This window comes from Etheostoma cragini, chromosome 24 (assembly GCF_013103735.1).
Source record: "Etheostoma cragini isolate CJK2018 chromosome 24, CSU_Ecrag_1.0, whole genome shotgun sequence".
Classification (NCBI taxonomy): Eukaryota; Metazoa; Chordata; class Actinopteri; order Perciformes; family Percidae; genus Etheostoma; species Etheostoma cragini.
Genome location: NC_048430.1, coordinates 9,927,850 through 9,944,752, shown reverse-complemented (window position 1 = coordinate 9,944,752; position 16,903 = coordinate 9,927,850). Strand labels below are relative to the sequence as shown.

The 16,903-nt window shown below is 40.8% G+C and overlaps 1 protein-coding gene and 1 long non-coding RNA gene across 3 annotated transcripts in view; one reads left to right on the top strand and one right to left on the bottom strand.

The window, feature by feature from the left end:
• LOC117939180 overlaps positions 1 to 1,634 on the top strand; it is a 17,260-nt gene extending 15,626 nt beyond the window's left edge. The window contains exon 3 of the long non-coding RNA XR_004655535.1: positions 1,625 to 1,634. This is a non-coding gene — a long non-coding RNA (uncharacterized LOC117939180). The remainder of the gene's footprint in view (positions 1 to 1,624) is intronic.
• The window catches only part of hecw2b (HECT, C2 and WW domain containing E3 ubiquitin protein ligase 2b), a 70,233-nt gene that overhangs the window by 29,586 nt on the left and 23,744 nt on the right, over positions 1 to 16,903 (bottom strand). For both annotated transcript variants that reach the window (XM_034864198.1, XM_034864199.1), the window contains exons 7-15: positions 16,472 to 16,614; positions 15,820 to 15,920; positions 12,037 to 12,899; positions 11,814 to 11,957; positions 9,428 to 9,533; positions 8,906 to 9,056; positions 6,150 to 6,253; positions 5,842 to 5,966; positions 948 to 1,133 (exon numbers count right to left, since the gene is read on the bottom strand). In XM_034864198.1, coding sequence (XP_034720089.1) covers positions 948 to 1,133; positions 5,842 to 5,966; positions 6,150 to 6,253; positions 8,906 to 9,056; positions 9,428 to 9,533; positions 11,814 to 11,957; positions 12,037 to 12,899; positions 15,820 to 15,920; positions 16,472 to 16,614 — 1,923 coding nt within the window. The remainder of the gene's footprint in view (positions 1 to 947; positions 1,134 to 5,841; positions 5,967 to 6,149; positions 6,254 to 8,905; positions 9,057 to 9,427; positions 9,534 to 11,813; positions 11,958 to 12,036; positions 12,900 to 15,819; positions 15,921 to 16,471; positions 16,615 to 16,903) is intronic.

Here is a 16,903-nt window from a genome sequence, read left to right as displayed (position 1 = left end):
GGACACCAGAATCAGCTTTAATCCAGCCCTAATTCTCAACTTTCACATCATTTCACTGGAGTTATCCTTATAATGGTTAACGGCATCAATACCGTATTCAATCTAAATGGATGGAAATACATCTACTGTACGTTGCATTTGACGCACGACTAAGACAACTCAATAGATTCAGCATTCTGCATTAATTCACAGCAAATCATTGAGGCTTGATGGCGCTAACGTTAGCACATAGTAGTATGGATGGTGTCAACGTTAGCACATAGTATGGAGGGCCGAAAACAGCAAGACATTCCCATCATCCTCAGCCTTATCTGAAAGAAATGTTTGAGACAGGCATCAAGAAGGACTCCTGGCCAATGTGCTGGGGAACTTCTTCATTAATGTCTGTTTAGTCAATCATATTTTAATCCTTTATTTTATTTCCAGAGCCATATTTGTGCACACACATAAATGTAGATTAATTTTTATGTTAGGGGGAAAGATTAAAAATAAAAACTGGATCTGTGAATTCTCACAGAATCACAACTGAATTCATATCTTGTCCGAATCTTATTAACCTGGAGTCCCAGTCTCTGTCATAATAATCATATATGTTATGTTCTAGGCCTGTTGGCAGACAGCCGTTTAAAATGTACCCATTGCCACATAAAGACCGTGTCCTCCATGTCCACTGAAGTTCCTCAGCGTCTCTCTAGTAACATTTGAGTGCTCCAGGTAGCTTTCGCAAGGCTACTTTTACTTTTATACTTTAAGTAAATTTCCAAGCCTGTACTTTGTTACTTTTACTTGAGTAAAGAAGTTTAATCAGTACTTCCACTTTTACCGGAGTATTTTTTAACACAAGTATCTGTACTTCTACTTAAGTACGGAAAGTGAGTACTTTTGCCATCATTGGTTAATAGAATATGAGACTTTGACAAACTGATTGATAGCGATGCAGTCCCCACCTTGCCGGTGTGGTCGTGCTTCATCTCCCAGCCTCTGGGCAGCTCCACCTGAGTGTTGGCGAACATGTTGAGGAAAGCCACCAGATCCCTGTTGTGCTGGTAGCGCTCAAAGTGGTGAGCATCCCGACGAACCTTACTGGTCATATGCTTCAGACACGTGTTGGTGGTGAACATACGGTAGGCACTCTAGACATGCAAGAGAAGCAGGAGAGGAAAGGGGGGAATGAAGAAAAGACAGAAGAGAGGAAAAATTGACCAGAGAAAGGGGGAAAAGTTTTGTTAGGGGTGGTTGTCCCACTATGATGCTATGTAATTACCATCCATCCACCAACCATTTTTCTGTATGTGCTTCCATTTTTATGATTCAAAGATTGAATGGAAATTATTGGTGTGGGGAGGGGGGGTAAATCTTTCAAAAAAGCAAGACATTCCCCAATTCGAGGAGTTAGCTAATTGACTCACAAATCAGAATTTTTGTTTAGCGCTAATTAGAAAATGTTAGCATGCTAACTTTTAAGTATCTTAAAGGTGTTGTTAGGCAGATTTTGTTACCTTTGGGCAGAGGAAAGCTAGTTTTTCCCAGATCTTCCAGATCTTTTATCTTTTAACTTTTGGCCAGACGGTGAAGAAGGTATTTCCCAGAATGTTGAACTGACTGTTGCTTTAAAGAGCCAAAGTCAGTGAATTTCATTCAAATTCACCTATTAGCAGTGGCACCGGCAGGACTCTATTTCATACTACGCACAAGAACTGCCCACAACATCTAGGTTCCAACACACACACACACACACACATAGGACTACTCAGTGAGCGAGCAAGAGAGAGAGAGATTGATTAATATTGATATTGATATTACTGATACAACAAACTGCATGCATTTCAAATACCAGCCAACAGGCTGGGTTTAGACAATCACACTGCAGTCCTGTACCGTGTAACAGTAGCTCAGTTTAGCAATATTCATTTATCAATACAATACATAATTTAAAAAGCAACGTAGCCTACAGGAAACTAGTAAAAATAGATTATTTGGGTGGGTGCGTGCAGATAATTTAAGCGTAAAAGCAGATGGGGTCGAAGCCGATCTGCGTATCACTCACAAATATACACAGCCCATATTAACACATTATTCTAGGGCTTACCTGAATGCTTTGAAGCTTTGATTGTTGCCATCGTGATCAATGTCCAAATGAGTATTCTAATATCTTTTTGGAGGGGGGGATTGTCATTAATGCATTGCCTCAAGAATCATGATGAATTAGGGAATATAAATCCCACATTCCTCACATTATAATTAATTATAATTACTTATATTATAGATGGAGCACTGGTTGTTATGTAAAGGCGGGGTGTGTGTGTGTAGGTTTAGATGCGGTGCTGTCCCGAGAACTGAAATAGGGAAACTGGCATATCATAAAACTCACCATGCTTTATGCTGGAGCGTCTTTCAGCTGGGGGCCCATTTCAGCAGTACTCTCTGACCCTAACGTAACCCCAAAAAGGCTGACCCAACACTGAACTTGACAACCAAGTCAGCTAAGGCAACTGCTACTATTCTTGAGCCTTTCATCATCCTCACTGAGCAGTTGTCCCAAGACAAAAATGTATTGTTGTTAGCAGTTGTACCAATGCTGACAAATGTCAAAAAAGGAGGATGACAACAATGCCACTAAAGCACTGAAATATACTGCCGGAGGACATTTAAAGGAGAGGTTGTAGCTGCAGTTCAACTGCTTGACACTAGTGTCAATTGGCATTCCAAAGAGGCAAACAAACTGTTGTTGTAGAAGAAGGTGACCACATTTGCTAAGCACCTGAATTACTAGATGTACAGTTGATTAAGAGAGAATGAACTGAAAAGATGCGGAAATGGAGCTCCTCCTCTCCATGGACGATTAAGCACCGGAAAGAGAAGTGACTGTCACAGCAAGGAAGGAACTAGAGGACTTTTTAAAAGAGAGGTCAAAAACTGATCCCGGTCCTCTTGACTGATGAAGACAAAACTGGGATTTTTTATTTTTCCTTTCCTAATATAGGTAGGTAATGACTGCAAGTTTGAGGAAAGTATTATAGGCCAGCTTTTAAATAAGGTGTGATACACTGTGATACCGTGCAATTACTATGCATTTACCATTTTTATGTATGTGCTTCCATTTTTATGAGTCAAAGATTGTATGGAAATTATTGGTGTGGGAAGGGAGGCTGAATCTTTCATTCTACTGTATAAAGAAAGCAATTTATTGGTTGATTTATTGATTTAGCTAATTACCTCACCCCAACCAATATGCCCTTTCCAAATTATAATTTGTGTTTAATGCTAATTAACTTGACTTAAGTATCTTAAATGTGCTGTTCGGAAGGTTTTGTTACCTTTGGGCAAACAGACTAGCTTTTTCCACCTGGCATTAACATTACTGATACAACAAGCATACTGCATGCATTTCAAAATGCATATTTTTCTATATGTATAATTTATTTTAATGTGATTATCTAATCTATACTGACTTGTGAACGTGTCCTCTGTATGTCACCTAACTGCATTACAGGACCCCCCCTCCGTCAAATTTTAAAATGTATTAAAATAATTCCTATTGAAGCATTAAAGCCCCAAAAGGGATATTCAGGACAGCCCTGCAATATTCATACTTTCACACATGGTAAAAATAATGTAGTCATATCCGTAGTTACCACTGAGAGACGACATGTGTTCTGGACTAAAAATAAACCAATGTCCATGTAATTTCCCTTAGAATTTCCTGTTAGGAATGCAGCAGTGGAAAAGAAGTGTGGAAGTGCCTGTATGAGTGGCTAAGCATGGTCCGCGCTCATCCTGGGGACTTGATGGGGCCTGGCTGTAGTGGGTAGCTATTTTGTGCAGTGCGCCATCGAAACAGGAAATTGGTGTAACTTGAGTGTATATTATCAAATTGGCTTGAAACTTTTCAGGATTCATAAGAGTTCAACCCTGACAACCCTAATTGTCTTCAAATGCGGTCTGTGTCATCTACAGACCTCAACGCTGAAAGGTTATTAAAATCAAGACTTTTTGTCAGACGGTGTTTGTGTGTTTAGAGCTTTTATCAATGAAAAAGAAAGTTTTTGTAACATTGTCATATCTGCCCGAAAATTCTCACGATTGACTTTGATTTTTTTTTTCGTTTTTTTTTCACATTATTAGACAGAGACATTGGATAGACATGTGAAAGGGGGAGAGAGAGAGAGATATTGGGGGATGACACAAAGCAAAGGGCCGCAGGGTGGATTCGAACCCGCGCCGCTGCAGGACTCAGCCAACATGGGGCGAGCGGACTTGCTTATTGAGCCACAGGCCGCCGCTAAAATTTATGTTGGTCATAGCATGGCCACAGGAAATCAGCCTTATATGACAACCATCATCCAATGAAACATGAAATTATGTGTGGTCTAGGTGATACTGAGCCGTTCCCCTATAATTTAACCCCACCCACTTACTCAGACCACACCCCCTTTCGTAACATTTTAACCGTTTAGGCGGAGTCTTGTGTGAGGTGTCATTGAACTCAGCAGAGTTCCTTCTTTATTGGTGATGGTTGGCCCAGTCCCATATGATTAAGCCACGCCCTCTTTAATAACTGATGACCTGTTTCTTGTACACTGTTGTGTAGTTCATTTTCTTGTTTATCAAACCATTTTGAACAGTGCAGAGAAAATGTACATACATTAAATACTAAATACTGTATGAATGAAGTACGTTACTATTCTTAAATGATGGAATGTCTCCGGAAATTAGCCCATTAGCACAAAAAGCTTAACAAGAGGATATAATGAAATTATTGATTAACCTTGGCATTCGGCAATACACATGGTGGTGCACAAAAAAAAGCATCTTTCTTTAGCTTTATTAGATATTTTTGTTTTTACCACAACCCTCACATGACTTAAAGGTCCAATATGTAATACTGACAGCTAGCGTTTAAAATGGTTACTGCAGTTCTGGCATATGTCAAGGATGCGTTATTATGGAGCTGACGTAACTTCTAGGCAAGTCCCGCCCTACAAAGGTGCTTGATTGGTTGGGGTTAAGCATTGACTTTAGGTGGTTTAAGTTAGGATAGCTGATTGGTCAGGGGATAGGACCTGAACAAATCGGGTTACTTTACCTTGCGTAAGCATGGACGCCTGGCCAATAGTAGTGTGTGAAGGCTATTAAAGGGCGTGTCTTGCCTAGAAGTTGCGTTGGTTTCATAGTAATGCATCATGGATTCTACACTTTTTTGCGAGTAACATGTTATTGAATGAAAATGACTATCCCTATGTTAGCCTTGATATAAAATGAATGAAGCTCAATGCTTATCTGTTTTGGAGGAAATTAATCAACTCTTTTAAATGCACTGCCAATATTTACCCTTGATTTACCTTGTCTCTGGTCCAGCAACCATTTCGGAAGATGAGGAGGATTTTATTTTTTTTTGGGCAGGTAGATCTATCTTCATTGATCCCATTTGTTTGTATGGCTGTACTACAGCTGAGTTTGCGTCTTTACAGATATATCTGGCAACCCGGCACGGCAGTTGATACCAACTGATACCAACACACAAGCCAAAACACAAACAGACATCACAGAACAAAAATTTCTAAAAAAGAAAATTCTGGAAGAAAATAATAAAATAATTATTTCTGATTATAATTGTTGTCAGAAAACATAGCATGTTTCCTTAATATGTGACGACACATTGTCGTCATTTATTGATTAAATAGAATAAATATATTACATATTGCACCTTTAAAAAATAATAAGTCTTGGATCAGAAAAGAAAAAGGGCTTTCCCAAAAGATTTGATTGGTAAAAAGGAGGTAGGGGGAAATAGAGAATGATTGGTTGAAAGAAAGAAGAGAAGAAAACAAGTATCCTTACAGGGTTGGAATGCAGCACAGTGAAGAAGTCCGGGCTGGTGAGGAACTTCACGCTGGGGGACTGAAGCAGCAGGCTGAGGCGAGACCTGGAACTGGACTGAGCCACACTGTTGTCTCTACGGAGCTCTGCAACACACGCACACACACACACACACACACACACACACACACACACACACACACACACACACACACACACACACACACACACACACACACACACACACACACACACACACACAGTCATAAGAAGAAAAAATCCGATCTTATGGCCATTCTTTACAGACTTCAGTGCAGTGAGAGAATTACCTGGGGTGGAAGGCTGCATGTCAGTCTCATCAGCCAGCAGCTCACTGGCTGGCTGTTCCTCCGGTCTGCAGTCATTAGTTATTGTCCTCCGTATACTCTGATATCTGGAAAAGTGTGTATGTTTGTGTTAATTACTATGGTGTCAGTTAAAGTAATCAAATAATTGCAAAAGTGCACCATGTAATCAATAATATAATCAAACTAGAGAGAGGCAGGGTAGTAAAGCCAGATCCGGCAGGGAAGAGTTCTAGCCCGACCAGACTCCTCTCTTTACCCTGTCTCTCTTAATTATGCTGTTATCGTTTTAGACTTCCTGTGACACAATTAGCTCCTCTCTCCTCTATCTTTTCTATTTGTGTGCATCTATGTCCCAGAAATGCTTGTTACTAACGTAGCTCTGGGGAGTTATTCCCCGGAGTTCTGTTCTTTTTTGCCCAACATGTTTCCTGGAATTAGGGAGGAACCTAAGTCATTGTTGCAGCTGTCGCTGTGGTCCTGCTACACGTCTTGCGATGCCCTGTTACATCCTGCTATGCTCTGCAGTGCCCTGCTACGTCCTGCTATGTCCTACTGTGCCCTGCAACGCAGTGCAGTGCCCTGCTATGCCATGAACTACTACAAACAACTATTTCAAGTGACTGTTCCATTATCTTTTATTGTGACTGTTATTGCCACTATTCATTACACCCCCAACCGCCCCGTCAGACTCCGCCTACCAACAGCTTTGGTCTGTCCGAGGTTTCTTCCTTTTTAAGGCTTTTAAACCAAATACTACCTAACTAAAAATGTTTCAGGAATACCGTGACCCGGAATTGGGGAGAATTGGAAGCCAAGACTACATATTTTACTGCCTTTAGCATGTAGCTACATGCGACAATGTTGAAACCGCAGTAGGTTAAAAAAGAAAAAAAAAATCACCAGTCCCACCTGCCTGGACCAGATGACCAATCATAGAAGGCCAGAGAAGTGAAGTGTGTGAGAAGTGTTGCATAACGCTAGAGTTGTTCCGATTTTGATATCAGTATCAGAAATACCTCTCATACTGCCAAAAATGTTGGTATCAGCGAATAATGGAGTTATAGTTATAAATAGAGTTCAGGCATCAACCCGATAACATGTCATTTTTTAGAATTAGAAATCTATTTACTGCTTAGCTCTGTTAGTACAGTTCTTCTTTGCCGCTCTTTAATTGCGCTGTGCTGCCATCATCAGCTGTTGGAGAATTGATCACCTGACGCCTCCTTAAAAGGAGCTAACGTTAGCACGTCATGTCCACGGTTTGGCAGTACTTATTTCGTTGCCTAATGGAGCATTTGGAGCCAAGGTACTGTCTGCCAGGTCATAAATATATCACAGAAACTGCGCTCCCCAAATTATACGAGACAGTTAGAGAACAAATGTTGTGTATGCTGAAAGACGTGCATACAATCAGCTTTACCACGGACATTTGGAGCTCCGACATAATGGAACAGTAACTAGTATATGGCCGAGAGTTTACTGGAGCAGAAGTGGTCAATTTCAGCATATGGAGCTAACCATGACCTAGCCGTGACCCTTACGGCTAAACAGTGGGCTTTACTGCAGAAAAAAAACCAACTGTTCTAGCACAATTTGAAGAACTGACCAGACAGATTAGCTGCTCCACCTCTTCTGCAGCTGCAGCTATCCCTTCTGTCACAGTGCTGAAACGCTTGCTGGCTCAGGAGGAGGACACGGGTATAAAAAACATGAAGACAACCCTTCTTGAGGCTGTCCCAAAAGGATTCAAGACCATCAAGAATGAGCCCTTGTATGCAGTTGCCACTCTTTTTTGCCCATGATTCAAAGACATTTATTAAATGGGTTGTTTTGGATAACTAGGTATTGCATTATTATTGATTACTATGGCAATATGTTTAACCACTAAATGCTACTATGGAGGAGGTTGTTTATTTTACACATGTTACTTTGTAACATGTTATTTTACAAATACATTAAGACATGTATTTATAATTTTTCAAAGTTTTTAGATACTTTACAGGAGCAGACAACATCAAGAATGCCAAGGATGCTCTGACCCAAGAGATGGAGAAGATGGAGGTGTTACTGAGCAGGAACACACCTAAGGGAGCAGAGACAGTGCCAGAAAAGCCCCACATATGAAAGCACAGCCAGACAGCAGCAGAAAGAGCAGGAGTTTTTTTTTTAAAGGAATCACTAAAGTTGCTGTTTAAAAATTAAAAAATTGAAATGTGTTTTTAATTTTACAATATTGTTGCTGCACTTTAATCTTTCGTAAATATCTATTCAGTTTATTGCTGTTGCACTTTTTTTGTTTTATACAGTTAATAAATTTAAAAACTCCATTTGCTGTATTCATTCAAGTTGTGCAAGGGTTTAACCTGAGCCAGGCCGTACCATAATGATAATCATATCACAGTCATTCTGGTGTAGTACAATCTTCTTTTTTTTTTTTTAAACACACTGTTATCGCTATCAATATTCGGTATGGGCTGATCCCCGCAGCACGAGTATTGGAATCGGTAGGGAAAAATTGGTATCAGAACATTTCTACATAACGCTTAGCCGAGAAGAGAAAAAAACTGTTGAAACTGGAGCACTCAGAACAGTGAGTTTGTTAATTATTTGGCCACGTTTAACATGAAAATCCAACATTATAACATTGTAGATATAACAGAAAATACGGAAAAGCATAATATGTCCACTTTAAACATTAAGGCTGACCGCAGTATCTGTGTGTGTCTGTGTTTTCTGACCTGCGGTTTAGCTGCTCCATCTGCTGTATAGAGTTGGATCTCTGGAGGGTCTGCGGGGCGGGGGGAGCAGTGGGACGCTGCCAAGTTGTGGTTCTGTTCACGTGGTCCACGTAAAAGATTCGACCGTGGCTGTCGATACGAGCCTCCCAGTCTGGTAACATACACACACAAATTGACAGATGTAGAAGCACACAAAATAGCAAGACAATGTTCACGAGGTAATGCAAGGTTGGTATCTAAAAAAACAAAAGTATAACTAATTTTATAATTTTAACTAAAGTTTTATTTTATCTGTTAGTTCATCAGTAAAAGTATGAATTTCAGAAATGTAAAGTGTACACTCAAACATGAGCAATTAATCACTTTTTAAAATTTCTCTTTTAATGACAAATAAAATAATTTTAATTTGACTGAGTCGGTGGAGAGCAACTTCTAACTAATTTACTGCTTAGTGTAAGCTAAAGTGAGTAATTTGTGTGAAAACTATAGTAAAATGTGCAGAATATTAGAAAACACACTCACTAGGTGGTAGTGGCTCGTCTACTCTCTGGTAACGACTGATGTCATGGCGGACAGATGGCAGAGAGCGAACCGATTGGTGACCATTAACCTGAGCTGTGGCACCTGCGCGCACACACGCGCACACACACACACACACACACACACACACACACACACACACATTTTGCATCCCTTTAAATAGAATTAAAGGTAGAAAAGCTCCAAAACCATCAATTTAAAAGCCATGATGTCTCTCTGTCATGGGTGGGCCAGATCTCTGGGCGGGCAAAGCAGAGAAAGGGGAGGTAACCTTCATAAACTAGGAAACTACTAGAACTGTTGGGTCCTTGTAAATTCTGGAGTGTGGTCTATCTGTATAGTGTCTTGAGATAACTCTTTTTATGAATTGATACTATAAATAAAATTGAATTGAATTGAATTGAATAACCCTCATAAGGGGCCAGATTCCAGATTGGCCCATCTGAGCTTTCATTTTCTCAAAGGCAGAGCAGGATACCATAGGATTCATCTATTATCATTTCTAGCCTCTGGGGGACCATAGGCAGGCTGGGGGAACTTATATTAATGTTAAAAACCTCATGAAGGGAAATTTTCATGCCCTGGGACCTTTAAAACAAATACCATTCATTCATTCATCCAAGCGTAATGAGTTGTTATTCTTTAATATATTTGATACTTTGTGTATGGCTTAGTCTTAAAATGATCATGGTCGTCAACTCAGAAGAAGTGGTCTGGACACTAGCTAAATGCTGAATGGACTGGTGCTCCTTTGCAATTGAGAAAGCAGAATATACAAAGTAACAAATGAATATTCTGGGACACTTTGATGGATAATCATGCTACTTTCAGTATTTTTATGTAATAATATAAACTGGTCCATTAGTTAAGTGTATAAAATATGTATTTGTTATAAATAGTTTGATTTAAGATAGAAAATAAGCAGCTTGTGGGTTTTTATTTGACAACATTTGAATATAAAGCCCTGTTTTGATTTTAGATATCTGTTCTAGTGTACATCTTTATATAATAATAATAATAATAATAATAATATAAAAGACCCGACAATCACTCTGGAAGTAAAAGGTTTTTATTCTTGTGTTTTAAACATGTTGCTGGGTGATTTTTAATGATAGATTATGCTAAAATATTTTTTGTATTTTACACCAGTATTATACTACAGTTATATTATCTGTAGTGGGTTCTCATTTTTATTGTCATATTTAGTGTTTGTAAAGTGAAGGTTGTAGTAAAACTCGGGCTTTCAGTTGTGCCACTCCAAATGTAAAACTGACATTTATGCAATTATGCAATAACAAGTAATTTGATACATATTTGTATTTATATTTACCATTCTTTATCGCACTCGCTGATGTCAGTCCCATAGAAGAACATGACAGCGCGGTGTGTGTTTGGTACCATACAGGCTTACATGAACCATGTGACCCCCCCCATATGGGGGATCAAAAGGTGTCGCAACCATAGACCGTTAATATAAAGGTCTATGGTCGCATCTCTCTCTCTCTCTCTCTCTCTCTCTCTCTCTCTCTGAGGCTCTGACGTGGGCATGTCGACCCATACTCATTTACACTAGCCTGCTCGACATTTCACACATTTTATCAGATTTTACGACTTGAGCTAACATGTAAAGATAACATGAAGATAAACTGTACAATTACTGTTAACACATTAGCAACGATTAGCTCTCATAGGACTGTGATTTAACACCAGGGTTTAGTTTGTGGTCAGCTTACCTTTAAAACAGATAGATAATACATTTTAGGTCAGGATTGCTTTCTGTAGCGTAAACTCTTTCATCCCGTACTGACAATTACTTCTATTGCTAGCATCAGCTACTGATGCGCAGTGTATTGTAAAGCCTAGAGCGCCCTCTGTTGACTATGTTGAACTTAGCAGGAAGAACCTCACCCATTCAAACCCACTTACTCAGAATACCCTGTGACCAGACACTGAGAGAGATAAGTGATAAAGTAGTGGTAGCCTAGTAGTAGTTTTGAGTCCTTAGCTTCTACTCAATTCAAAAATAAAGAGTGTGGGGGGGGGGGGGGGGGGGGGGGGGGGGGGGCTTACATTTGTAAGACATGTCATTGTCTTGTAAGACACACAGTGCCACACTCTCCAAGACTAAATTAAATTTCTCCTGACATTTCTACAGGAATTTAGACAATTCCACACACCTCAGCCCTCCAAGGCCTCCAAAAGTGTCTAGTCTCTGTTACCTGAGCATCTGCTACCGGCTGGTGCGTTGAGGAGCAAACCTCTAGATATGGGAGCGCGCTCTACCAGGTAAACTACCCAGAGACCCTTGTGTATTGTATGTTAATAATAGTAATAAATGTTGTTGCCCATTGCATAAACAGAAACATTTACCAACTCCAGAAGTCCCTCCTCCTTGGTCAGCTATGATGCTGCTCGTAGGAGCTGCCGCTGCTAATGGTCTGTTTGCCTCGTTGCCCGATGAATCCCCTTCCTCCTCTGCCTTTGGCGCCACTTCTTTTCTTGTCTCCACCTCCTGAGGACAGGACAGGAAAAAAGGTAAGTGAAAAAGAGATTTGACTGACATTTCGGAAATGTAAACTACAGCTGCTCACCTGAATAGGTGAAAGGGGACCAAGTGAGGGATTACAGGGTACTTCCTGGTTTGCTCTGCTCTGCTCCTGACAGGTACATTCCACCACAGGCTTCCTTAATCCAGCTACTGCAGCTGACTCAGCCCCTGATACTTGAGATGAGCTGGAAGTTTCCCCAGTGATGTGTGAAGCCTTAGCTGCCGCTCCAGCAACCTCGGCAGACCCAGCTGTTGATGTTTTGACTGCAATGTCTGCAGCTCCAGGTTCAGCCCCTGCATGCTCAGTTTCAGGCTGAGCACTGGAAGAGGAACCTGCCTCTGTTGTTGTCCCAGGTCCAGTCCCATCTCTAGTCTGCTCTTGTGGCTCTCCTTTTGAACGCTCGATCCCCTGAAGAGATTCAGATGTAGCTGATCTCAATAACTCTGGGTTCTGTTGTGTCCTCATCTCCTGCTGCTCCCTGTGTTGTTCTGTCATCTCCTCATCCTCATCTGAGTCTATGTGCAGCATGGCATTAAGCCGTGTGTCTGTTGGAAAGCTGGAGCGGAGTTTCGGTGACGAACCTGCCAGAGCTTGGTCCCCGGAGCTCCTGGTAGCCTCGATGGCATCCAGGTAGTTGTTGAGTGACACTTGTCGGCGGGTTTGGCCGCCCAGAGGCACAGAATGCAGATCCTCCTCTCCCATCTGCCCAGGCTCCCGCCACACGCTGTCATCGCCATAATAACAAGCACCGTTGACTAACAGGGAGCCCTCGTCAGGGCCTGTGGGAGAAGATCTGTATGCAACGGAAGAGGAAGGGTGCGGAAGGTCCTCGTCGTCTGAGGGACTTCCGGGGTCACAATTTATTGTGCCACCTAAGATGGTTCCCACAGCATCTGGGGAGGCTTCTGAGAGAAAGAGAGGATGTATGAGGATGGGGAATAAAAGAAGATTGGGGATAAGCACAGTGGGGGTCATTTGGTAGAAAAAAAATGTTAACCATGGAAAGGAAAGGGATATTTTAAAGGAAGACTGACATTACATTCTGAATAAAAGCGTGAAACTATAATAAGTAAGCTAGCCTCAAAGACCAGTCCAACACCTGAACGCAGCTCGCCAACACCGACATGTGAGCGACCCTAAACCCTTTCATAGCTCATACTCTAGTTAACAGAAAGGCGTAATGATTCTCATTAATAAAATCTAAGTTCTGTCACACTGCCTTCTATTTGTATTGAAGCTAGGGCTGATCAATATATTGATATATTATCGACATCAAGATATGAGACTACATATTGGTTTAGATTTTGGATATTGTCATACAGCTGAATTAGCAGAACTTTCATGCATTTCTTTCACATCTACAGCAGTCAGATTCACTTTGTTCACTAGGAAGGAATTACTGCACATGGCTAGGGACTTGTAATGACTTTTTAAAACATGTTTAGAGGCTAAAACACATTTAAAACTTGCCCTGTTTAAGCCTGTTGGGTGCTAACTCTAGCAAGAGGATAACACGGTGTAGACAGCACCGTTTTTTTTGTTTTTCTCTCTACTGACAGCAGTCCAAATTTACAAACAACAGCGCTACGTGTTGGAATCTACCAGAATTCTCCGTTAATATAAAGATGACGTGGTCAGCGAGAGAAACGGGAGGTATGGGTCTACCTAATGTATGATCATATAATCTATCATTCGAAATGTCTAGAATGATAAAACATTGAAAGTGGATCGATCAGGAGCTGATCTGGATCAAAATTGAAAGGGAACTAACTATTCCGTTTGAATGTCTAGATGTCCTCTCCCATGGTGTAACTAATTCTGGGTATAATCATCTTTCAAACCAAGTGTTCCCTTATTCTAAAGCAGTCTGGAGAGAAATTCATAAGATGTATGGTATTTCGCACTTAAGACAACCTTACGCCTCTCTGTGATATAACCCAGCCATACGTATTGGGAAGAAATTTGTTTATTGGAATCAATGGCTTGTTAGAGAGATACACAAAATAAGTCACCTGTGTGTGGATGGAGTGTTCATGTCGTTAGCTGATATGCAAAAATATAATCTGGAATATAAAGGTAATTTTGGTAATATGTACAAAGAAGAGACTGTATCACAAAGGGTAAATTTAGGCACAACAAGAATGCATTTATGGAGGTTTTGGACCTACCTAGTACACCACACAGAGCAGCCATATTCTACAAGACATTTAATGGTATACGAGAAAATATGTTTATGTGTATGTAAATCTGAGGATCATCTGGCAGAAAGATCTAGGGTGTGATATGAGTGAGGAGGATTGAATACATATCTTATTAAATACAGGGAAACACGTGAGAGATGTAAAGGGGAAATTAATTCAATATAACATATTTCATAGATTTTATTTTCAGCCCTTCAAAACTACATAGACTGGGCTTAATAGAAAATGATAAATTTTGGAAGTGTCAGAGTGAAACAGGGACAATCTTACATGTAATTTGGGGATGTAAACTGGTCTACCCATTTTGTGAGAAAGTATAGGAACATATGCGTAAATGGCTGGGGGTGGTGGTTCCTGTAGCACCGAGAATGTGTTTGTTAGGGAACCAAACAGGAATGTCAAATATAGCTAAATATGAAAGAGGGGTTTTAAAAGTTGGGATGGATACAGCTGCTCGGTCAATTCTATGGAAGAGTACAGTTGCCCCAGATGTTAAAAAATGGTTGGAAACAATATCAGAAGTCATATGAACGCATGTTGGTAAAATTACCAACGAAGAAGAACATTTTAGGAAGACCTGGGAACGTATTTTTTCGGAGGTAGGGCATATGGAAAAATGTATAGACATGGTACTGAATGGATGTTTTGGATGTTTCAAAAAAAAGGAAATGTTGATCAGCAGAAGCCCCTTGTAAATGGGATGGTACGCAGGATACACTGTCTGCTGACATTAGGTCCAGAGTATGTTCTCAAGTTTGATTTTATGTTTGTGTGTATGAAATAAATAAAAACTTTAAAGACAAAAAAAAAAGATTTTGATGCTACATTGGCTTGCAATAAGGAAAATGGTGCATGTATCATTCCGGCTCTGCGGCCCGAGCCCCTGTTCTAGCACATAACGCGTGTAACATCTGCCTTGAGAAGATATGTGTAGCTTTTAAGACATCTGTGATGTAGAAAGTTTCCTGATGGACAGAAAGCTTTACTTTTTGCTTAAGTAATGCTAACTGCTGCTCATGTTAGCTTCCATCAGCTAGTTAGCTCATTTGCTGTGCTGCCAGGTCTGGGAGCTTGGCGCACTGAGGAAGTTTCGTATTTAATAGGAAGTATTTAATGTATGTTTAGGGGCGCCTGTGGCTCAGAGCGGTTGCCTGCCAATTGGAAGGTTGGTGGTTCAATCCCTGCTCCTGCAGTCATTGTCGAAGTGTCCTTGGGCAAGACACTGAACCCCGAATTGCCCCCGGTGCTGCGCATCGGAGTGTGAATGTGTGTGAGTGTTTATCTGATGAGCAGGTGGCACCTTGTACGGCAGCCCCGGCCACAGTGTATGAATGTGTGTGAATGGTGAATGTCTCCTGTAGATGTCAAAGCGCTTTGAGCAGTTTTTAAGACTGGAAAAGCGCTATATAAAACACAGCACATTTACATTTAATACAACACAAACTGCTGGAGGGACTGTTGGTCAGTGTGTTACTTGTAGGCTATGTACAGCATATAGAGGTTGACATGTAATGCATTGTACATTACTACTTTATTTTATAGTAGCTAAACAACAGTAATACCATTAACTTTTTTTCACAAGAGAATAATGTACTTACACACACCCACACACACACCCACGCACCTTCATGTCCGGCGGAGGTGATATCCACCCTGAACCGAAGCTGCCCGCTCACATGGTCTGTAGGGAGACGACGACACAGGCTGTAGCTGACTGACTGATCACTGAGCACACGCACACACACACACACACACACACACACACACACACAATTTAATGACATCACATATAACATTTATCCAAATAAATGTTGCCAATTAACTCTTTGCCATTTACATGCAAGCCACCATAAACTGTTAAGTCACAGTTGTTAAGTGTTGAAGCAAATGAGCATCTTCCTTCCCCGTTTCTTTCTCAGAACTTTTACTTGTACTACTATTAAGTTGTAGTTTAGTGGAACTATTAAAAAAAAGCAGGAGGTGGGGTCCCCAGATAGCTCAGTTGATACAGCGGGCGCCTATATAGAGAGGTGTACTCCTCGACGCAGCGGGCCCGGGGTTGGTTTGACTCCGACCCTTTGCTGCATGTCATTCCCCCCCTTTCTCCTCTTTCACATCTTCAGCTGTCCTAAAGGCCTAAAATGCCCCAAATATAATCTTAAAGGAGGTACTGTTTAATAAAATACATTCATTTGCACAGCTTCATTGTCAGTTGTGAGTAGTCGTGTAATAGATGTGCACCAAAAGTGAATCCTGCTATGTGTGCATTGACTCACTCAGTTGTTGGTATCTCCAGAAGTCTCTGTACAGGGATGATCAGCTGACCAAGAAACCGCTTGATAATTGGACGGCTCTTGGCAAACTTATCCTTAACCTCGATCTCCACCACGTCAGTCATCAGAGCCACAAAGGTGTATTTCTACAGGAAGATTAATAGAAAAAAGTATAGTTGTATGTCCATTACCTGGCCATTTGGTAGATATACAATTTTATGCTTTTAGAAACAAATTTAATTTAATTGGTTCCACTTGCTTTTGCCCCTTCATTTTTGGTCGTGATCAATTATAATAGTGAACACATAATAATCACATGTCAACAGTGTCGGTCCCATTCGGTTCCAAGCAACTACTACAAACTACACTCACCGGCCACTTTATTAGGTACCCCATGCTAGTAACGGGTTGGACCCCCTTTTGCCTTCAGAACTG